Below are 24,153 nucleotides of genomic sequence, written 5' to 3' on the forward strand. Positions count from 1 at the left end.
ATACCACCTCTCTCCCAGATATCAGCACTACCACCTGCCGGATGCCCACCGAGGGCCTGGCACTTTATATTCATTATTTTACTGAACTCCAATCCCATTTCTTTCGGTGTTGCTCAAACATTCCAGTTTCTGTCCTGGGTGGCAGAGGTATGGGCCACCACACTCAGATTGCCATGGATTCAGAGGAGACATTCTCAGCCATAGGGAAGGATTAATAATCCCAAGGACTTCACACTGTTTTGTGAGAATTAAATTAGACAATGCACATCACAAGCTTGCATCACACATGCTCAAATAACAGTGCCAGAGCACAGTTAGAATCAGGGAGACAGACTGATCTATATACCACCTAGGACTGTGTTCATTCAACAAATGTTGACTGAACACCTGCTGCTCTTCTTCTGGCTCCTGGGAGGATAGAAAGATAAACTCAGAGCTGACATTTATTCCTGTGTTGTGAAACTTGCAGCATGGACTCGGAGTTGCTTTTTTGATTTCCTGGCAAGTCCAATGATCTGTCTCAGCTCTCCATGTGACATACTTCCCATGTGACATATGCATTCAGATGGCATGTCCAGGCAGTGATTCCCCACAGAGACTATAAGTACATATCTCCTCCATCTGCTGTGATGAGTCCTGCACTAATTTGGTTTCTATTCGCTCCCACGTCTCTGAATAACAGAATGGGAATAGTGAGATCAGACCAGAGGCCTGCTGAAAAGGTCTGAGGCTTAACTGACAAAACACACACCAAGCATGCATGCGACATGACAGGCGGAGGTACAAGAGTCAGAGACAGAGCAGGAGGCCTGTTCTGATATTGGGTGACAGTAACAGTGAACACTTAATGAGTGCTTTCCTCACACTGTAACAATACTCCACTGACATTCTTATTTTTAAAAGCTGAGCTATAATTCACAACCCATAAATTCATTCTTCTAAAGTTTACAAGTCAATGGTTTTTAGTATATTTACAAAGTTCTGCAATATCACCACAATCAATTTAAGGGCTTTTTAACCACCCTCTAGAAAAACTCTGCACCCCTTATCTGTCACTCCTCACTTCCCCAAACTCTTCCCTGTAGCCCTAGCAACCGCTAATCTGTCGTCTGTCTCTATAGATTTGCCCTTTCTGGATATCTTGTAGATGGAATCATGTAACATGAACTGGCTTCTTCCACCCAGCATGTTTTCACAGTGCACTTTCTTTTTTAAGATGAAGAAACTGAGGCACAAAGAGGTTAAACAAAAGGTCACAAACTCAAATGCTCCCAGGGGCCAGGGAGGAGATTCAAATGAGGCCAAGGGAGCCACTGCCCACTGTGGAGAACTGGCCAACAGGAGTGGCTGGTTCCCCCCAATTTGCTGAGTGGGAAAGTGGGCCCCAGAGCCACAACTCCTAGTTCCTTAAGGGAAGCCAGAAACCTGAATTGCACTGTGAATTTTCTCAATTTAAAGTACTCTAAGATCCAGGCCAAACCAAACAGTGTTGGAGGATCAGCCTCTGACCCCTGGATTAAGCAATTTGCTAAGGGTTCCACTGAGTGGAATTCTGGCCCAGACTCCAAAAATTGCCTCAAGCCACTCAATAATAGTGTTTTTCCTCACAGAGTTGGCTGCTTCCAAAGAGGTAGGTCGAACCAGACAGTTCAACCTTGTCTGATCCCAGGGCTCTGGAGAGTCCCCTTGCACCAAATCCCAGGAGGCCCAGAGGCATGGTCAAGAGCTCCGGCCCCCAAACGGAGGGCTTCTCAAAGGGCACCTACATTTGCTGGCTTTGGGAATTCAAAGTTCAGACAAGGTCATGTGCATTTAGAGTGGTATGGCTGGAGAAGTAACTCAAATCTCAGGCATGCTAGACTTAACTATGAAAGATGCCACCTCCCCCGAGTCAGCAGCAGGACAGATGGGGCCCTGGCTGCAGTGCCCTGCAGAGCACCCAGCAGAGTGAGCGGCCACACTGAGCAGACTGTCCCTTGGCATCTGTCACCTACACCCGAACCCTCAAGAGAGGACAGCCCAGGGTTTTATCAACTTTCTCATCAATGCTGATCAATGACTATGTCCCTTAAAATCAAGAGGCTGCAAAGCCTGAACTGGCCACTTGAAGCCTTACCCTGACTGTCTTAGCCTTTAGGAAACTGTGTGGTCACGCTGGAGTGAGGTGATGAAGGGAAAGCTCTCCAGGTCTTGTGCACAAGAAGCGCCCATCTGCCATCAGATACTAGTCGCAACACAACCCTAGCGCAGTGGAGCCAAGCATCCATCTCTTTATTTTTAGTGGCCAAGAGGCGTGTCCTCATGATCAAACACCCTCTTAACACCTCCTGGGAACACTGTATATGGAACTGGCTCTGTCACCTGAGCATCAGGCTCTGGACCAACATAGCCATGTCCAAACATGAAATTTTTTATTGTATGCATGCTTCTTTTGTTGGCAGGGAAACCATTCATGGTGATGGGGAAGGCTTGGGACAAATAAGCCTAGGATTTTTACCCAGGTTCTAGCTGTGAAAGTTGGGAAGATGACTTAACCTCAGGGGGCTTCTGTCTTCTCACCTATGAAATGGGGTAACGTTACCTAGCGTATAGGGCCTCCATGAGAGGTGGGATGAGGCTATACAATGGCCAAAGGAAAGTGTCTCTACGCTCCTCTGTCCCCACCACTCCAGATGAGCCAGACTACACTTCACTTGTGGTCCCAGGTTGAACTATGATCGCGGTTATGGACCGAACTGTCCTATCACCCCAAATTTGTATGCTGCAGCTCTAACCCCAATGTGACTGCATTTGGAGAGAGGGTCTCTTAATTAACTAAGATTAAATGAGGTCATAAGGGTAGGGGCTCTGATCTCATAAGATTAGTGTCCTTAGAGAAGAGACACGAGAGCCAGTCCTCCCCCTCCCTCTCCCCGTGCCGGAAAAAAAGCAGCAGTCATGCGAGCACACATAAGACGCCAACTGCCTCTAGGTCAGGGCCTCGGCCTGAGAACTGCCTTGCAGGACTCTGATCTTGGCTTTCCCAGGTTCCAGAACTGTGAGAAATAAACTGCTGTTGTGGAAGCCAGTCTGTGGTATTTTGTTATGGCAGCTGGGGCAGACTAATACACTCACACATTTGTGCACTGAACTGGGGCTTTTTAAGAAAAGCTCAAAGCATACTTAACATCTCTCAACATCTCTCAACTTTCATTATTCCCCCACCTTACACACCACTTAAGCAGGCAATCCCAGCTAGACTCTGACTGTACCAGGGAAGCCTGAGTCCTCTACCTCCTCGTAAGCCATAAATACATCTTAATCTCTGGGGTTTTTCTTGAAGGGGATCCCTAATCACCAATACTATGACTGCTGGGCTCAGGGTGACAAAGAGGCTGTGGGCTTGCTGCTTGGTCTGGAAAAGCCGGGAGCAAACACGAAGGGCAGCCAGGCCTCTAGCCTCCGGCTAACTTCTGCTGAGCGTTGGCAGGCACTGAGATGATGTGAACAGAGATCAAAGTCTAGAAGAGGTAGAAGTTTTAGAAATAACAACAGACTTGTAACAGCTTTCTATTTGCTACCATAATAAATTACCACAAACTTGGTGGCTTAGAACACAAATTTATTATTGAGCTAAAATCAAGGTGTGGGTAGGGATGTTGTATCTTCTGGAGGCTCTAGAAGAGAACTCACTTTCTTGACAGCTTCCAGAGGCTGCTGGGACCTTCTATCTTCAAAGCTAGGGATGGCTGGATGAGTCTTTGTCACATCACTCTGATACTCACTGTTCTGCTTCCTCCCTCCACACTGAAGGATACTCGGGGTTACACTGGGACCACCTGGGTAATCCAGAATACTCTCTCCGTTTTAAGGTCATCTAACTCATAGTCTTAATTCCATCTGTTATCTTAAATCACATATTCACAGACTGCAGGGATTAGGGCAGTTCTGGGAGGCCATTATTCTGCCAACCGAAGTACTAAAAGCAGTCCTGAAAGAATTACATAATATATGTTGTAATCAAAACAGTTATATATGACAAGTACAATATGTCCAGCACTTCACTAAGCACTTTACAACATTAGTGTAAGCAATCAAACAACCCTACTAATACTATTATTATTCTCATTTTACAGATAAGGACATTGAGGCAGAGGGTAATTGCTTGTTCAAGGTCACCCAGCTAGGGAGCAGGAACTTGAACCCAAGGGGTTGGGCTCCTGAGCCTGCTCTTTATAGAACAAACCAAGCAGGCTCCAAATCAGGCAGGCTTGTAAGAGTGTCTTAGAGGGGCCATTTATCTAATAAGAGGACTAAACATTTTCATTTCTGAGACAGAGTCTAGCTATGTAGTTCAAGCTGGGCTTGAACTAACTATGCAGCCCAGGCTGCCCTTGAACTTGTGATCCTCAGGCTTCAGCCTCCCAAGCACTGGGATTACAGGTATGAGCCACTACATCTGGCAAACATTTTCATTTCTGAAGCATGTGAACTGATTCATCTACACTACACAGGCAAATGCCAATATTCTGACTTTTCTTTTATGGGGTATCTGCAGGGATTGTGTTTGGTTGATGGTCACCCTGACCAGGGCAAACAGAGTACACTGCACGCACTACAATATTCTAAGTGTAGAACAGATCATCTTTGAGGCCTGTGCTTCTCAAACTTTAGTATGTACAGTCATCATCCAGAGGTCTTGTTAAAGTGCAGATTCTCATTCTGTAGGCCTGGCTGGGGTGAACGAAGTGGGAGAGTCTCTTTCTAACAAGCTCCCCATGCTGCTATTTGTAGGCCAGACTTCTGAGAGGCAAGGTCCTCAGGCTGCAATGTCATTCCTCCACCAAAAATGTTTGTCTAGTCATTCATGCAGACTCCAAATGTCACATGCCACCAGGCACTGTGCTAAGTGCTGAGGAGAAATACAACAGAGTCTCTGCTCTTAAGGAGTTTACAGTCCAGTGAAGGGCCTAGGAAGTTTCTCTGAATTCCAAATTCAAGGACAATGTCTAATATAAAATGAACCCCAGTAAGAACAAAACCCTCACAAAACTGCCTGCAGAGTAAGAGCACTTAATGCTGGTTATGCTGGAAATAGCAATAATGCTGAATGAATACCTCTATTCAAGGACCTAACAGGTGACTCAGCTAGGATAAAACCAGACATTCCTGAGAAGCCAAATGGGTGACGGACAAAGTGGGCATAACTGTGTCATAGTTTTTTTTTTTTTTTGGTAAGGCAAGGTCTTGCTGTGTAGTCTAGGCTGGTGTTGAACTCACAACAATCTTCCTGCCGCAGTGGTATGGCTTGGATCTAGATGTCCTCCCAAAGAGCCTCATGTGGTCATAGGTATCGAGAGCCATTCTACATAAAATTGGGGGAAAAATCACTTCATAATTAAAGTATGACTATAGCTGTCTAAGGCCCAATGTCACCTTGCCCACGAGATGGCTATGGCATGTGGAAACATGACTCCATTTGCCTCCGGGTCACAAGTTGAGGCCTCAATGGTCCTGTGATACTGTGATGCTCATGGGCAAGGGTACATCAGCTGACGATATCCTGGTTCTTCCAGAACCAAGTAGTAATTAAAAAAAAGAGAAAGGGTTCACCTGGGGAAAGGACAACTTCTTTATTAGCCTGCTATCTTGTCCCACCTACTATTTTAAGAATACTTTCCTTACCGCTTTCATCAACATAAGATCCTCATCAGCAAAAGATCCTTGTGGATTACCACTGCCCCCTAAGTCACTAATACTCCCTCCAATTATTGTGTGTATCCAATAAATAATGGCTAGTTCAGAGAGTCTTTATCTTCCCACTCTGAGGCACTGACCTCATGGGCCCACATATACTTTGAAATTATGCAAGTCTCTACTGTCTTTTCTTCTTTAGCCCTCACCATCTCCTTTCTAGGCAGTCAGAGGACTGGTCACCCTCCGATGCACAGGTGGGGAGTTTCGAAGGTGGCTGAATTAAGTGTGTAAATGTGGATTAAGGGTGTGATGCCGGGATTATGAGTGCCCCATTCTGGGTGTGGATGGTACCACTCAATAAACTTGCAGCATGGAATATAAAATGGACAGAAAGAAGGCAGCCTGTTACTGCTTCTGCTGGTTCCTGCCTTCTGCCTGCCCTGCAATGAGCTGTTTCTCCTCTGTGATGCCCTTCTACCATGCCACCCTGCCTTAGAGCTAGCTGACTATGGACTGAAACTTCTATAAGTGGTGAGCTAAATAAACCTTTTCTCCTCTAACTTGTAGTGTTGGGTATTTTGTCTTACCAATGAGAAAAGTAACTAAGACTCTCAGTTTCCTGAGTGCTGGGATTATAGGCACACACCACTACACCACTACCTATCAAGTGTGCTATAGTTTGGATCTGAAGTGTCCTCCAAAGGCTCATGTGTTAGAAGGTCTAGTTTCTAGCTTGGTCCTTTTGGAAGGTGGTGGAACCATTGAGAGGTAAGGGCTACTGGGAGGCTGTCTAGTCACTGGGGTCATGCCCTTGAAGGGTACAGTAGGACCCCAGTTGCTCTTCTTCCTTCAAGACCTAACCATGAGATGAATGGCTTTATTCCACCACATGCTCTCTGCCATGATGTGCTGCCTCACCATATATATGCTCAAAAGCAATGGGGTCAACTGACCATGGACTGAAGCCTCCAAAACTGTGAGACAGAATGAACTTTATCTCTTTATAAGATGATTATTTCAGGTATTTGATACAGTAACAGAAAGCTGACTAACACAGAATACAATGTCAAAGCAACAAAACCCATGTCTATACATCATTGTTGGGTCCCCCTATACAGTATGACAATTCTCATTAAGACTTTCTAGCACTGGAGAGCCAGGATACAGATAGAAAGCTTCATGAAAAAAAGAGCAGTCAAGAAAGTGGTGCTTGATGAGAAGACAGCTAGAATGGACATACTAAATATTATAGTCAAATGGGAAGGTCTTCTGATCAAAGTCCAAAACCTTTAATTTTAAGGCGAAAAATAAAATCTCATTCAGTTAAGGAAGCAATTCTCAATTTGGGCGATTTTGCACCTTCAGGGGCTATTTGGTAATGTCTGAAGACAATTTTAGTTGTTACAACTGGAGTACTACTGGCATGTAGTGGGTAAAGGCCAGAGGCACAGGTCAGCCCACTATAACCATTGTAAGAATTATCTGTCCCCAAATGTCTGTAGTGCTGAGGTTAAGAAACCACAAGTTGAGGATTCTGAACTAGGTCAAAGGATGAGTGCCACACCATGGATTAGACTGGGGCTGTCCAACAGAGCCTTGTGCAATGATGGTAATGTTTCCTAATCTACACTGTCCAGTATGGCAGCCAACAGCCATGTGTGCCTATCAAATGCGAGAAATACAGGTGTGACCGAGGAACTGAATTTTAAAATTTTATCATTAATAATTTAAATTTAAATAGCCACACACGGTCAGTGGCTACTCTACTGGACAGGGCAGAATGGCTATCCACCCTTTCTGACTCCCAGACCGATGATCTTTCAGTTTCACAGCCTGTTTCCTTCCACTCTTCTGAAATCATCCACCCACCCAACTTTACCACTAAGGTTGGGCTGAGAGGAAAATACAAAAGGAAAAAAATAATAAAACATCATCATTTAAACATTTTGAACATTGGAAAAAAAAACCAAATATTAGATCGTGATTACACATACATGTAATAAAACTGCAGAAACAAAGTTATTCCTACTTCTACTTTCAGGGAAGGGTTGCATGTCAGAAAACAAACAATCCGCCTTGAGATCATGAGGTTTTCACTCGATTTCTCCACCTGGTCACTTAACAGTCTCTTACTTATCAGAAGTTGGGTAAGAAGACAATATCACTAGCAAATTCTCAGCTTCTGATTCTCTCCCATCACAGAGGCCACGCTCCTGTCTCCTGGTTTTGATGGAGACCAGTGAGGACTCACCCAGTGTTATGCACTGTGGCAGGCACCACACATCTACGATGCTCATTTAAACTGTAGCCCTTTGGGATATCAGGAGGTTAAAGAATTTGGCTCAAATCACAGCCAGTGAAGAGGGAAGCTGAGACTCCCAGATAGGGCTCCAAATATCCTGCTTTCAAACACCGGGATAAGGGCCTGAAACTTGGGAAAGCACCACTGGCTGGGAAGGCACGAAAAGTCCCTCTACCCCTACTCCTACCCCAGGGAGTCGACAGCAAGGGGATGCAAACCCGGGGGGGTGGGGGTGGGGTGGGGTGTCTCAGTGACTCTTACTTCTCGATCTCCAGCGCTGCCACCTTCCGCTTTTCGTATAGCTTGTCATTAAGGGCACGCACGATGTTGGGCGTGAGCGGCGCGAAGTCCTTCTCGGGGTTCATAGCTGCAGCTCAGGATGGGTCCTGGAGCCTCGCGACTCAACCCGCGGCTGCCAGGACCGCACCAGGGCCAGGGGAATCTGCGGCTCCGCGCTGCCACCGGCGCCGGTTCATGGACCACGCCACCCGAGTCTGCTTGTCTCGCTTTACCGTCGCGTGATGCCCCAGAACCTGGGCCCAGACCCTCCTTTCCCACACCCGACCCAGACCGCCTAACTGCTCACGAGACCAGCTCCCGCCAGGCACCGGTAGCGTTCAGTGGGTAGCGGCCATGTTACTCGGGTCACGTGACTCCGCAGCAACTTCCGCCTTCCGCCACGAAGACACGCCTCTCTCCAGACACGCCTCCGCACGCAGGCCGCACGTGGTTGGCGGTGCCCAACAAAAGCTCCACCCCCCTCCCCATCTACTGTCCTGCTGGGCGACCCATTAGGTGGCTTGAAGAGAGCTTTCTAAGGCTCATTTGCCTCACATAGCGAGCCTCTGTAGACTCGTGAGACCTATCTGGTTCTGTAGCCTGAGTCTAGATAATTTCTGCTGAATGAACTAGTTCGTACAGTACTTGGTCACTTACCAATTTCCCATACGCTAATGTTTCCCACAATTGAAAAAACAGTTAATTTTGTATAAACCCAAGTTCTTATAATTGAAGAATAAATTTGAGAAGAAACGGAAGCATTTAGGAGTGCTTATAGAAGTCCACTGTGTCTACTTTGTTTTGGTCTTACATAGGGCTCTTAAGTGCGGTTGAAGTCCCCGCCCCAGGTAGAAACTGTCAACTAATTTAGCTTCTTTTCTCACTTTAGGAAAGGTCCTTATCTCCCTTCCTAGATTAGATGTATCCTCTTCCATTTCTAAGCTTTATCAGCTACTTAGAGATATTTTAACAGTGGAATATATTATTTTCTTTTGTCTGACCCTATGGTTTGGCTGCTCTGACTGCCTGCCTACTCGTAATAACTAAACCACTACACTACCGTTTTCGCCATATCCTAGCCACTGCTGTTACTACTTTTCTCAAATCAAGTCACTTAGAAAAAATCTTAAATTTCCACTACTTTAATCATGGGTTTGAAATTTATATTTTTCCTAAGACATTAATTTCCCACTTAAAAATGGTACCTATCACATAAAATCTCAGATAAGACGGGTGGCTGTCACCCTGCCACTTGGCAGTGGGGATGTATGAGCTGTGCTCTGATAGCCAGAAAGGATGGCTTATACTGAGCATCCCCAAACCTGCTGAATGTTCCTGTCCCTTCAGGTACTTTAAGAGTCAAACTAAATAATGGAACAGAAGTTTCAACTGTGTAGTAAAATTAAAAAAATAAAAGAGAGAGAGATTTGTGGCAACAATGTGGTTAAAGATGCAGTAACAGGGAGATGCAACAGAATTCCTTATTTTAATTATTATTATTATTATTTTGAGACATCTTGCTATGTAGTTCAGGCTGGGCTCGAACTCATGGCAGTCTTCCTACCTCAGTCTCCCAAGTGCCGGAATTACAGGCCTGCAGCACCACACCCAGCAGAATTCCTTATTTTAACAGGATTTAGGACAGGTTTAAACCACAATGGGGCTTAATAAATAGTTTTAGATGGATGTGCTAGTCTTCTAATGAGTGAAACGCACACATAAAGCTTGCAACAATCTTGAACATGGAACATCATCTTCAACTCATAGATCTGAAACAGAGACACAGTGAGTAATTAAGGTCTCTACTCAGTTGATGTTTAGTTAAAGGGGGAGATTATTTGGGTGGGCCTGACCTAATCAGATGAGTCCTTAAAGGAATTAGAAGAGATCTGCCATGGGAGAGATTCTCCTGCTGCCTTTGAAGATCAAACCTATCATATTGTGAATCACCTATGCTGGTATGGACAGTGGTCTCTTGCTGAGAGCAGTCCTCTATCACCATTTGCCAGGAAAATGGGAACTCTAGTCATATGACAGCAAAGAAATGCAGTCTGGCAACACACTGAGGGAGTCTGAAAACAGATCTAGTTGAGCCTCTAGATGAAGATGTAGCTAATCCTTGATTTTAGCCTTTTGGGTCCCTGAACTGAGAATCCAGTTTGGTCCATTGTGGACTCCTTAATCCCATGGAAACTATGGGGGTAAGAGACCTGTGTTACGTGGCTAGGTTGGTAGTGGTTTGTTATGCAGCCACAGAAAATGACTACAGGGGCTAATCTAAAACTCAAGTGGTGGGGAAATTGTCTAAAAATAATCCTTGAAAATGTGATGTCTCTTACTGAAGGGTTTTCATGGGTGTCAAAACCTTTTCCTACACTGTCTGATGAATGGAGGTAGATGCACCAGCAATTTGAAAACTGCCTCCAATATGGTTTTATGTCCAGAAAAAATGTACCGCTTAGAAGTTTTTTCCTCTTACCTTGTTACTGAGTAGTACTGCCAAGGACATTTCCACATGTCTTACAAAGTTTGTCTTTAGGATATAATGATGGTTGATGAAAAACAATGAAAAAATCAAATCAATGTTGGTGATTTGGGCCCATTTCTCCAATATGCAGTCATTTCTACTTGACCTATATCTAATGCATTATATCCTCTGTTTCTTTGTGTTTTGGTTCGGTGTTTTCTTAAAGGTGAATTGAATTTCCCATGATCTCAATGTGCTATGGCTTTTAATAATTGAAGTGGTACAGAAAAAATTTTTAAATAAAGAAATTTTTTTCTCCTGAAATTACATTCTGGATCAGGTTGCTAAGAAACTAGTTTCTTATTCAAAGCCCCCAACCAATGCTTTGTCCTACCTTTAGGTCAGAAGTTCTTAGAAAGAAGTGGCTTCTTTTCTCTGATATCTTGGAGAATGTCAACTAATTAAGGTTACGTATTCACGACGGGACTTGCAGCGGAGTATAAAGTCCAGGCATGATTGGACTGCTAGTGACGCTGCGAAGGAAGCCTAGGGGCCACCTGTGCCTACTCTGCATGCTCTCCTCTTCTCTGACCTGTTGGCCAGCTCTGGCTTGCCCTGCTGTGCTCAGACTCTTCTAGAGTAGTGGATCATGAATACATCTGGCTGCATGCTGAATATCACTTTGGCATTGTATTATGTGATCTTTCACCCAGAGGTGATAGAAATGAGACTGAGCCAAACAGTGTAAGCACACATACTCCTGCAGGGGAGAAGGGGTTTCGGTTGAACTGGGGATTCAGCATTCGGTCAAGAGAGTAACCCAGAGGGCTGAGAATGTAGCTCAGTGGTGCTGTGACTGCCTGGCAAGTGCAAGATCCTGAGTTCAATCCCTGGTACCAGAAAAAAAAAAAAGAGTACTGGGGTGGGCTGAAGTTTGGTAATTTCCATTGGCCAAGGACATGGTTCCGAAAGATGTTTCTTCTTGTGATGGATTGGACCACTGGGTGGGTTGGTCATGGTCAACTCTTTCTAGAGGCTGTTGAATTTTTGTGTATCTGGTGCCATTATCCTGCACAATACATCCTGGACCCGTGGTACGTGCTTGGGCTTTAGAGGGGAGAAAGGAGAATGAACAGGAAAGCAAATACAACACATCAATGGGCAATGGGCTAAGTTAACCTTGTTTTATAGTCTTGTACCAAACATTTTATTTTATTTTATTTTTTTAGTAGGAAAAGTATTTTATTTATATGGAAAAAGCTACAGTAAGATCTGTAAAAGGTGTCAATATAATATTGCCTATACAGAAAAAAATTCAAATGTGAATAGCAACAAATAAAAGTTACACATCTTCCTACTTAGCAGTGCAATTAATTCACATTGCAATAAAGTTAAGTCAAGTCTAACAAAATCAAAACAAGTGTTTCTCCATAATCAGTATACTGAGAATTACAGTGTAAAGATCATTCAGGTTTAAGAAATCTGCAATCAATCTACAGAATATCCTAAGACAAGGAAGACACAGTTAATTCATTTAATTATCAGCTGTTGGGGTTTTTCAATACTGTTCACAGGAAAAACATAATGAGTTGACATACACATAAATAGAATATATTTAGTCTATACAGTAAAAAAATACAAATTATAAAGTGAGCTAACAAAGAATGAAATCTGAATACAGATTTATAAAAGTGACCACATCTCAGACAACACATACATTATTTCTCAGGTAAAAACATTTAGTTTCAGCAAAAAATAATTTGGTTGCTTTTCAGCTGCACTGTAGATCTTGTAAGCTGAAGATGCAGATATCTAAGTTTCTTAAAAACCATGATAAATGTCTTTCTCCATGCATACAAAATGATAAATGCTCTCATCACAGTCTTAAGGCTATTTTTGGAAGTTTTTGTCTTGCTCCAGAAACACATTTAAAATGGGTTAAAATCAAAGGGTTTCACGGTACAATGAAACAGTAAACAGTGCTCAATTTACTGCTAATGTTGAAAAAAATCTAGATTTTACAGTACTGTTATATATGAAAAGGTTCTTTTTGATTTTACATTGCATATTTCTGAGTCCATTCTCTTGCGTGTCTGTTGTATTTTTCTTTGTCTGATTTATAGATTTGTGCAATACTTGGTACTAAGGGGTCATCTGGATTAGGATCACAAAGTAGAGAACATATGGACAATAAAATTTTTGATACAGTCAAAGCTGGTGACCACTGTGACCTCAGGATATCAAGACAAATACTTCCATTACTGTTTATATTTAGATGATAAATTTTTGTTGTGAAAGCAATCTTTGGTGGTTTAAAAGGATAGTCTGTCGGAAAATGTACAGTGAGAAAGAAGACTCCACCTTGGTATGGGTTATCAGGAGGCCCCATAATGGTTGCTTGCCAGTGGAACAAGTCATCTCCCACGGGTCCAGCGGAACAGTGAGCAGGTGGATCACGCTGTAGATCACTTAATTCTTTCTGAATCCGCTTCAGCGCCATGGGTCAGGGCGGACGGCGGGGACGCGGGCGCGGCTGCAGGGCTCGGGGGCGCGGGTCGTAGCGGACTCGGCTTGCGGGCTGCTCGGCTTGCCGGCTGCTCGGCGGGCTCAGCTCAGCTCGCCGGTTCCTTTGCTCCGAGTGCTCCCGAGCGCGAGTGTGCGCGGGTGTGCGGGCGGGGACGCCCTGTACCAAACATTTTAAAATGATCAACACATGTGTGTGCAGAACTGAGTAGAATATGACCCAAGGTTTAAGACAGCGAAGGGGAAACATAATATGAAGACAGAGATGCTAAGCCTTTTATCCCATTTTAATCACCCATTGGATCTCTGTATGCTCATATAAAGGGTCAGTGCTTTTAGCAAAAGTGGCCTTCAGGTCCCTAGGAAGTAACCTCACACCTCTTATCATAACCTACACATCAGAGGTGTCATCTTACAGCAAAGCTAGTGGGATGCTAATAACATATGGCTGCCAAAATTAGTGGTTTTTAAGTTGACTAAGAGCAAGGAAGCCAGAAGGCTTATTTAGGTTGTTCTTTGGCAACAGTTTCTCATTTTATGCAAACATTCTGCTTCTGGGTTTTATTAAGGTTTCATGACTGGTCTGTTGAAAAGTGCAATGCAGTTTACTATGTGGGTTTATTTTGCTAGTCCACCTTCTGTCAAACCACTGTCCCACCACAGTGGTTCCTAAGGGTCTCAATTCCACAGTGATACTTCACCTACATCTGTGTAATGCCTGGTTGTTACAAACTTGTATTAGAACTATAACAACTATTAAAAGAGCTATTACCAAGTTATGTAAAAGTTATCACTGTATATAACTTGTAGCAAGAGAATGTTGGTGACATCCAAATATACCCCAATCAAATCAGCTTCTCCAACAACAAAGCAATTTTAGCTGGAGTTTCAGGACAACATGGATGAAGGCATAAGAGACTTGGGGAGGTCACACATGGGATTTATTGAGATCTCGAGGATCCTTGCCAGTGTCATAACATCATCACCTTTGACTTGAGGCATGTCTCCCAGAGAGAAGAGGCTGGACTTAGCACACCACACTCACCAGAGGTTCTAGGGAGCAATGACAGGGAGCCCCCTTCACAATGCATTCAACCACCACAGTCCCTCCCCTTCATTTTTTTTTTTTTTTGGTACTGGGGATCGAACTCAGGACCTTGCGCTTGCAAGGCAGGTGGTGGAACCACTGAGCTAAATCCCCGGCCCCCTCCCCTTCATTTTTTAACATCTCCTAGTTAGGGGTCTCCTGGCCTGCTTTGCTGAGAATATATGAATATTCTTTCAAATGTAACTTCTACAAGCAATGTCATGATGCTTTTCTCCAAGCCCCTGTCCTGGCCCTCTATTGAGCTATTTTTGCCATTCCAAATTTGCTAATATAAAACTTTTTGTTCTTGTTTCTTTGAGGCTGAGGAAATATGAGAACAACCTAAAGGGAAGAAATGTACCCGCTCCTAGGTGAGCCTGGAAAGGGTTCCTGTGATGCAGGATGAGAGTGGGCTCTTGGTCCTAGGGAGAAGGGATTTCTTCCTCTCTTTGGGCCTAGGAGGATTTGGACTCCAGACACAGTAGTTTGGGGAGACCTGGAGCAGGTGAGGAGTGGAAATTGCCCCTTACAACCCATAGGCAGTTTGCAAACAGTGCCATTTTGGTGGCAGTGACACCGGAAGTGGCCAGTTTCTGGAGCAACCAGTTTGGGGAGGTGGGTGGGAGCCCTCCAGCTTCCAGGGAACAGGTCAAAATGGTGGCTTTCCAAATTGAAAGAATCGCAGAGTCTCATCACGCCCTTATTATAGCCAGCTAAATTAGTTGGAATATTATAGGTAGTCACAGGGCTGGGCCCTCAAAAGAGTCAGCGCAGAAGATGAGAACACATTACAACCGTGCCTGGAGGCGCATCTGTCAAAGGCCAGGCCTCAAGATAAAGATGGAATGACCAGGCCGACATGCCTCCCAGAGGAATAAGCAATAAATTGAAGATTATACTCACCCAGTTCAGTAAAGTCCAGATAGACATCACTCACCCAGGTAGGTGACCCGGACCTCCTGATCCACCCCTTCCTGAAAAGGTCTTGTTCTTTCCATGTACACTTGCTACGTGACCTGCTTCCCCATTGGATCATTATTACCTAAGCAGCTATACTTGTAATCTCATTGGTTAATTATAGTTTTGACCCACATTGTACCTACCTTGTGATTTTGCTCTATAAAACTCCCTCTGAGAAGTGGGGTCTGACAACCCACTTTCAGTTCCCCTCCTCTCAGGAGCTCTCTCTCTCTCTCTCTCTCTCTCTCGCCCTCCCTCTCTCTCTCCCTCCCTCTCTCTGTAAATTCTTCTTACTCTTAACCTCTGTTGTTCCTTAGAATCATTCTTCTATTTCAGGGAACCCAAGCTCGGCATATCGGACATCTACTAGGTTGGGAGTTACTTCTTCCTCTACATCACCCTGACAGCTGGTGTGTTAATCCAGCTTCGCACGTTAGCCTCCACCTTTTTTTTCAGTTTCAGTAACCATTAGGATTTTAGGGTTGCAATTGTTGAGAAGGTTCCCCTTTTGAACATGTGCTGATGGCCAATAGCCCCTTGCCTCCCCCTGCCTCTGGTGAAGGGTGGTAGCAGGGCCATTTTGGAGAGGGCTGCTTTCATCAGCCAGCCATTAGAGGGTTCTGGTGAAAAGTGTAGGCAAAGTGATCTCCAAACAGGGCTCTGAGCCATTCTGTGCAGGCCAAGCACCTGCAGGCCTCCTTCAGATGCAGATTCTGACTCAGAAGGTCTAGGGTGGGGGCTGAGGTCCTGCCTTCCTAAAGTTCCCTGGTGATGTACAGGGGCCCATGGGCCACTCAGATGGTGAGGAGGCCAGGCTTTAGAGCCCTGGGTAGCAGCCTGCTTCTGCAGCAGCAGGGACAGCAGCACCAGGAAGTAGTTACAAAGGCAAATTTGCCAGCCCTACCCAAACCTTCTACATCAGACCCTCTGAGAGGAGGGTTCGGTGTCTGGGTTTTAGCAAGTCCTCTAGGAAATTCTGATACATACTAAAACTGGAAACCATTGATACAGATGCTCTGTATTTGCCAGTCTTAAGTTTGTTGATTTTAGCGTCCTCTCAGATTACTGGTTAGTGCAGTCTTTGCTCACCTGACCACTGGGGAAAATCTATCTTGTTCTTTGTCTTTACACCTCTTTAGGTGTCTTCAGTGGTTATAAAAATGAACTGTTTATAAGCGTAGGTCTGAATTTACAAGCACTCTGGAAAAAGCTTAATTTCGTATGAGCTATGTAGAGTGTGTATTGGCCTAAGGGTTGTGGGAGATACAAAAAAAGTAGAAGAGTCTTCACTTGTGAACACCTCTGATAGGTACAAGGGTTTATCAAAAGACAGGTTGCTGGGCCGCACTCCCACAATTTCTAACTCAGTAGGTGCAGGGTAGGGCACCTAGTAAAGAATTTAGATCTTTAGTGCTGGTGCTGGTGGTCCAGGGGATTTTGGAGATCTACTCTAGAGTATTCGTTCCCAAGTGGCCATCTGCTTTCATGCCTCCTCCCTCTCTTGCAGGGGTGCTGTAGGGAATTAGAAGGGGGGGCAGGAAGTAGAGGCGGGGGACCCTCAGTGAAAGGTGTGTGCTTGCAGGAGCAAAGTCACTCCAGGGCCAGTCTTCAGCCATCTTTATTTCAACACTTGGCACTGACAGGTAAGTGGTCGTTGGAATACACACCTCGAGACCCAAGGGAAGAGGCAGGCTTGAGGCCAGGCCTCTGGGCTGCACCAGGTACCCCAGGGCAGAGCTTCTGGAATGGTGCTCAGGAAAGGCACTGGCCTACCTGGTCATCCTTATGTGCACACAAAATATCAACACATCCAACTGGGACATGGTCCTTCCCCTGATGGGATTCCTGACTCAGTTGTGGCACAAACGGCTGGGTGTGTGTTTTCTCTGTAGCCCTGGCTCTCAACTCAGCAGTACAAGTTTTGCAGACAGAGATGCCTATGCCCTCCCCAGACTAATTAGAGTGGAATTCGGGGAGGGGTGGATTCTGGGTGAGAATTAAGTGAGACAATGTGCAGATGGGTAGGGGAATCACTGATCTCCAGCCAACTTCGGTGCCCAGGGCCAGGGACGGCACTGGGGGCTGCATCTCTATCTGCCATGCGGGAGACCTTTCTGTAGGCAACAGATATGAGATTCGGAGGGTAATCGTATAAAAATCGAAGAGAAAAGAGGATGAGAAAATCTCTTGGTTGCCCTAATGTTATCTGATCGCTTTGAAAATAGTTATTTCTTTGGCTTTTATATGAAAAGAAAATAAAATACCACATCAAAATGGTCTCATATCTAAGGGTGCTTTAGATTTGAAGATGAAACTACAGTGCCTTGGTGTCAGGCGCGGCTAAGTGCTGTGAGGAGAAGATCATGAGTGTGATACCTGCATCTTTTTGTTAAAATTGGGGGTCATTATAGAGTGCTTGAGCTATGGAAAATATCAAGAAATAAAATTCAGGAGCTTTCAAGGACTGAGTTACCTCAGATAAAGATCTGTTGCATGTAGCTATAATGCTTCACATAAAATAAATATTTTATAGCTGTTTTAAGAACATATAATATAGAAATAACTGCCCCTATCATTAAGTGAGGGGTGTAATATGGTCCCTTTAGAATTCTTACTTTCTTCTGTATTCTTTATCAGGTTCGGATGATGTGTGGCTCTTGAGCCCGAGGAGGTGGCTTTTGGTTGGTGCAGGTGACCCTGCTTGCCACTAAGGGGTGATGCCCTTCAGGTAATAAACCCATTTAATTCCTGCTTCACTGCCTTCACAGGTTGGGCAGGTCACAGTCAGCTTGGTGGTGATGGGGGTTTTGGTGCCGGATGGGTTTCCTTCAAAGGAGACTGTGATGTTGTTGACCTTCTTGGGCCGCACAGAGTCTGCAGCACGGACAGTGAAGGCTGGGTTATTCACAGTGCAGGAGAAGCTGGCTGTGTGAAGGAAGATGTTCTTGAAGGGGATGACTATGTTGTACCCAGCTCGGATCACGAAGGGTCCCTGGGGCTTGGGGGGTAGAGCCATTCCGAAGAGGGGGATGATGTACTCCCCACCTAGAAGTGATGCCAGGGTCAGGATGCCCTTGGTCTCACCCAGGTGGCTGGGTTCAAAGAAGACTTCCATGCTGACTTCAGTGCCTCCCTGGGCTCCTGGGGGTGCACTGATGACTTTTTCTGTGTGAAAATCTGGACAGTCTGTCTGAAAGGGAAAGGTACAAATTCAACTCACAGAGGACTCTAAAGAGCATCCCAGGAGCCCGAAGTCCACCCTGACCTCTCCAGGCCTGGACAACAAGCTGGGCAGGCTATGAAGCAGGGTCCCTGTTACCCTTAGAGCTCAGTCCCTTGCAGAGTAGGTATAACTCAGTATTTTCCCTGCTCTGCTACCAAGAAATGGAGGCGAGATGTTAGTCCTGTGCCCTAAGACAGGCAGCTAGGTCAGGTTGGTAAGGCTGTTCCCCCATATCTGGTTCTTCTTTTCTCCCATGCACAGGGAATATGGGACATTCTGGCTCCTTGGGGATGGGTGTGGCTATTTGTGGGCAATTAGTTCTGAGCAGAAGTGATAGGTGTAACTTCCATCCTAGAGCATAAAATTGCCTAAGTCCTGTCCGTGTCTTTTCACTCTCCTGAATCTATAACTGAACACATCTGAAATGGTGGTTGCTCTTCAGCTGGATCTCCAAGGAGCTGTCATAAGTAGAGTTCCCTGTGGACTTTGTTCTTTTAAGCTACTGAGATCTTGGGTTGCTGCTATAGCATGACCAAGCCTCTCTGGACCAATACAAGTGAACAAGAGCCCATGCCTCTTGATTGCAGCCACACACCCCTGACTTTTGCTAGGCTCACGACTTCTCAGTGTAAAAGCTACTTTTCTCAGCTCCCCTGTGGATAAGTGTGGTCCTGTGATGTCATGATAAAGCCCCTGGGCTGATGTGGACCAAAGTAACTCTCTGCAGAGCATGGAGTATCGGGACAGAAGGGAGTCACAGAGCTGCCATTCTGACTCATACTGAGAATGCCTGGGGGCTGTCATTTGTAAGAAAAATAAGCTTTATTTTGCTATTACTTTGGCTTCCTGTTTTAGTAGTTCAACATATATTCCAACTGATATGATAGCTAATGTAAATGGATACCTAGTCTAGGAGAGGTGATAAGAAAGTGGCTTTATCAATAATATTTGAAAGTGCTTCCAGCAGTCTGGTGGGATTGAGGGTTGGCTGCTATGTTTTGAATGTCCCCACCAAAACTTATGTTGAAATTAATCCCACTGTGAGGCAATCAGAGGTGGGACCAGGTGGGACCTAATTTAAGTGGGGTCTGAAGGCAGCCCTCACAGGGATTGATCCATCAATGAATCTAATGGATTAGTCTGTCAAAGGGTTATCTTGAGAGTGCCTCTGTTATAAAGGGCAGTTTGGGTTTCTCCTGGACTCACCCCCCCCCCCCCCCCCCCCCCGCACCACCTGCTGGCCAGCAAGAGGACTCAGCAGATGCAGCGCCTCCCACCTGGGACTATTCAGCCTCCAGCATTGTGAGGGGAATAAATCTTTATTCATTATAAATTACCCAGTCTGCGGTATTCATTTATAACAATGGAAAATGTACTAAGGCAGGAATATTATCTCCATTTATAGCTCAGAGAGCTTAAGTAAATTATTCATACATAAAGTTGGTGATGAAGCCAGGATTCAAATCTGTGTCTGTATGATTCCACATCCTCCACTCGTGACCATCAATTGACACTGTCTCCCTTTATTGACCCCTGAACATGATGCAGGAAGCAACACCCATCCTATCCCAGCTAGATAAGATAAAGTCTGTAATGGAAGAACTCAGGCCTGGTACTATTTGTGTCTAGCTGGGAGTTTCCAGGTTTCATTCAGGCCCCTGAGACAGGGCTCACTATGACAGAGAAGCACCTGGTTTCTCTGTGCCTTGGTGTCTTCCTCCCATTATTTTTGAACCCAGACTTCTGCCAAAGAAAGGGCTGCTCACCCTGGAGGAGTACTCTGTCTTCTGCCGTGTATAATTGATGAACTTTGCAAAGATGCTTTGGCTGCTGCCAAGAACAGTCTGGAAGTGGATGGGCTTTTCAGGAGGTGCTGGCACAGCCTTCAGATTGAGCTCGTACTGGTAGTAACCCAAATCACTGTTGTACAAAGTTAGTCTTCCTAAGGTTTCGCCAGCTTTCAGGGGCTGGTATTCAAATGAGAATGTGCCCTGGAAGAGAAGATAGAGGCTCTTCTATGTTGGAATCAGTCCCATTCCCTGCCACCCAGGGACCTGCCCAAGGCCTCATAGCAGGTTAATGGGGGAAATGGTGCTTCACATCCAGGTGTGGTGCCACACACCTGTAATTGCAGAACTCTGGGAGGCTGAGGCAGGAGTATCACAAGTTCACACCCAGCCTGGGAAATTTAGTGAGACCTTGTCTCAAAACAAAAAATAAAAAAGGCTGGGGATACAGTTCAGCGCAAAGCCCCTTGCCTGGTTCAGTTCTCAGTATTGCAACAAACAGACAGACACTACTACAACTTCTGTCCTGTGTACTCTTTTCTTCCCCACAGTCTCTCTTTCTCCTAGATCTCTTGTGCTAGGGGAAGCAAGCTACCAGGCTGAAAGCAGCTCCAGGGAAAGATCCACTTGGTAAGGATCTGAGGCCTCTAGCCAAGGGCTAGCAAGGAACGGGGCCTCTCCAGTAACCATATGCATGGTTTCAAAAGCAGAGTATGGAGCCCTGGTCACCTGGGGATGATGAGAGTCCTAAAAGAGTTCCTGATTCCTCCTCTTGAGAGATCTAGGGCCAAAAACCACCCAGCCAAGGGCTGCTCTTGGATTCTTTATCCTCAGAACTGTGCAGCAGCAAATGTTTGCTGTTAACTTGTTAAATTTCGGGGTAATTTATTACAGGTTGACAGATTACTAATATAACTAATACATTTTTTTTTTGAGACAGGGTCTCACTTTGTAGGGCAGGCTGGCCTTGAACCCACTGTGTATCCCAGGCTGGCTTTGAATTTGCAGTGATCTTTCTGCCTCAGCCTCCAGAGTGCTGAGATTAAGTGCCACCATGCCTGGCACTAATACATTTAAAAATTTTTTTTAATTTAAATTTTTAATTTTTTAAATACATTCTTCAAATAATCTATAAATTCAATGTAATTCAATTCAAAATTCTACAGGTATTTTACTTTTACTTTTTTTGAAGAACTCGATAAGCTGATTTCAAAATTTACATAGAAAATGCAAACAGTCAAGAATAACCAGGACATTCTTGAAGAACAAGAAGAATATAAGGTTATTAAGTCTTAACGTAGAGCTACAGCGATTGTTTCCTTTATCAGATAACAGCCTTTCACATAAGCATATTACTAATTAGGATACTGCAAGGCGGCGAGGAAAAGATATAAGGCGAGTCAGTCTGGGACAGTTTATGTTGACTTGTGAGAAAGAGGAAACTGGACTTCTCACATTATACCTTAAAAATCAGTCCCAGGTTTTGGGTAGGATCAAAGCAGCAGCTGAAGCTTAGAAACTCCTTAAGTCCCTCTGCAAAGCACACAAATCAATTAGATTGACAACAACAACAACAACAAGAACAACAGCAAGAAATCACAAGTGACACCTGAAACAGAACCAAGCAAATAGGGAATGAATACCTAGTCCTTCTAAATATGAGTGAGCAGGGCTACACTACTGATAGCCATGAGACTGGTCTGGTGTCATGGTCTGGTCCCTATGTTGAAGAAGTAGAGGGAAGACAAAGAAACCTCATTCCTGAGAGCCAGAGAACCTGGAAATCAGCCCTGAATTGAAGGTTCGCTCTCAAACCAGAAAATATGACAGGACATCTGACCATGGCAGGTGAAGCTGGCGGGCTGGTGGGGCGATGCCAGGCTCCAGCTGATTGTGACTTGAAACCAGGTGTGACAGTAGAGGCCACGTGAATGCTGACAGCCAAGCCACTGAAGCTCCTTTTTGTTTTGTTTTGTTTTCTTGGTACTGGGGATCAAACTTGGGTCCTTGCGATTTTGAGGCAGGTGGTGGAACCACTGAGCTAAATCCTTGGCCCCTGAGCTCCTTTTTAAGACAAAACCTGGTACCAAGAGGAAACTGTGAGAATAAATCTATTTGATCATAACAGAGACAATAAGGGCAAAGGAAAGATAAAACTCAGATTTAAAAAATGAGCAAGAGTACAAAGAAAACAAATCCAGACTCTAGATTCTGAAGGGTATGGAAGAGCTAGAGTTGGAGTAAAGGGAACAAGCCAGGGGTGGAAGTTGGGAGAGGCGGAAGGGATTTTTCTGAAATCCGGACAGTGAGAGTTTGGAGTGATAAACTGATAAAAAGAATCAAAGAAAGTTCATCTTCCTACTGGTTCATAACTCGAGGCCATGTCTTCCTAATCACTGTTACAGTTTTCTTGTGCATCCATCCAGAAGTTGTCTGTGACTAAACAAGCATATATATCAGCATGTCTGTGTTGTACACTTGGTACATTATTTTGTATCTTGCTTTTCTTTCTAAAGTTTTAGAATTTTTTGGTCCTGGGGATCGCACTCAGGACCTTGCGCCTGCCCTGGCCCCTCTTTTCTATTTTTTTATTTTGAGACATCATCTTGCTAGGTTGCCCAGGCTGGGCTTTAACTTGTGATCTTCCTGCCTCAGCTTCCTGAGTAGCTGTGATTACAGGCCTGCGCCACCTTACCCAGCTCATTGCTTTCCTTTTTATCACATATATTCTATGTTTCTTTTCCTTTGTGGTTCTAGGGAACGAACCCAGGGTTTCATGCATGCCATGGAAGTGCTTTGCCACTGAGCCACACCCCCAGCCCTATGCTCCTTTTATAATTAGCACCCCTCCCCTCAAGTACTTCTCTCAGGGCAAGCCAAACAAAGAAACAACGGAGGCAATGTTCCCAATCAAGAAGTCCATTTTACCCATCCAAACCAAAGCTGAGGGAGGGCCTCTAGTTCACAGGAGGACTTTGGCGATAGAGGAAAGGAACACGAAGGTGATTTTCCCCTGCCTTCCTGATCACTGCTAGGCCCAGCCCACACTCAGCGGACCCAGAATGCAAACCCTGGAGGCCTCGTGGATAGAGAACCCTCTGTCACAGCCTCGAGCATGGCCGTACCTCAGAGTTGGCAGGCACAGCAAACTGGGAGGGCAGGCTGATATCAGACACCCTGCATTCCGCGGAGAAGGTTGCTGAGTAGGGCAGGGGGTTCTCCAGCTTGATGGAGGCTGATGCGCTCTGCCGCACTGGGCTTGTCATTTTGATGGTTTTGATGGTGCCCGAAGGGGTGACCTTGAAACTCACCGAGTAGAACAAGAACTCATTAGTCACCTCATTTCGGAAGATCACCTGCATTCACAGGGAAGATGGGAAGAATGGGGCGGGGGGGGGGAGGTGTTAGCCAAAGATCTTCTGCACACACGAAGGGCCCTGTTCTCTTAGCCTTGCCTGGGCACAAGAAGTGCCCATATGTACCAGCGGGTACGACCCTGGCAGCCTGCCTTTCTCTTCAGGCATTCAGGTCTGGCTTGCCCCTGGTGAGAGACAGTTAAGCAGCCTGGGTTTGCTTTGGAAGTAGCTAGAGCAGCTCAGTCCGGTGTTAGCACCTCCCCAGTGGGCACAGCCAGCCAGCCTGGAGAATAAGTGAGACCTCGAGAGCTTCAAGTTGCTGTGGGCTTTGCTCCTGCTTCTCTTGCTGCTGGAATTGTTGACAAAAGGTGACAACAGCAGCATCTAACAGTGAGCTGTTACTGCGTGGCAGGCACTGGAAGCACAATTTGTAGGCACTGTTACTGTTCCCTCTTACCTTTTTTTACAGATGAAAAAAACCTAAAGCTTAGCC

General features: G+C 45.2%; 2 protein-coding genes and 1 pseudogene across 8 annotated transcripts in view; all 3 read right to left on the minus strand.

Moving 5' to 3' along the window:
* Positions 1-8,650, minus strand: part of Vac14 (VAC14 component of PIKFYVE complex) — a 103,370-nt gene extending 94,720 nt beyond the window's left edge. Inside the window, exon 1 of one of the 2 annotated variants that reach the window (XM_004842891.3) lies at positions 8,240-8,649. In XM_004842891.3, coding sequence (XP_004842948.1) covers positions 8,240-8,343 — 104 coding nt within the window. In that variant the 5' untranslated portion in view covers positions 8,344-8,649. Of the gene's footprint in view, positions 1-8,239 lie in introns of both variants that reach the window. The other variant, XM_021256721.2, reaches the window with a different exon arrangement.
* A 3,281-nt stretch (positions 8,651-11,931) lies between these two features.
* Positions 11,932-13,233, minus strand: LOC101726100 (ubiquitin-conjugating enzyme E2 D1 pseudogene; annotated as a pseudogene).
* Positions 13,234-13,314: 81 nt separating this feature from the next.
* Positions 13,315-24,153, minus strand: part of Hydin (HYDIN axonemal central pair apparatus protein) — a 410,895-nt gene continuing 400,056 nt past the window's right edge. For 5 of the 6 annotated variants that reach the window (XM_087204682.1, XM_087204679.1, XM_021256723.2 and 2 more), the window contains 3 exons: positions 23,430-23,660; positions 20,284-20,508; positions 16,897-18,484 (listed from right to left, as the gene is read on the minus strand). In XM_087204682.1, coding sequence (XP_087060808.1) covers positions 18,002-18,484; positions 20,284-20,508; positions 23,430-23,660 — 939 coding nt within the window. In that variant the 3' untranslated portion in view covers positions 16,897-18,001. Of the gene's footprint in view, positions 13,408-16,896; positions 18,485-20,283; positions 20,509-23,429; positions 23,661-24,153 lie in introns of those variants that run through there. The other variant, XR_015448741.1, reaches the window with a different exon arrangement.

Source organism: Heterocephalus glaber, unplaced genomic scaffold (genome assembly GCF_053883595.1).
Source record: "Heterocephalus glaber isolate CG9 unplaced genomic scaffold, H.glaber_assembly_v1.0 deba00000071, whole genome shotgun sequence".
In the NCBI taxonomy this organism is placed as follows: Eukaryota; Metazoa; Chordata; class Mammalia; order Rodentia; family Bathyergidae; genus Heterocephalus; species Heterocephalus glaber.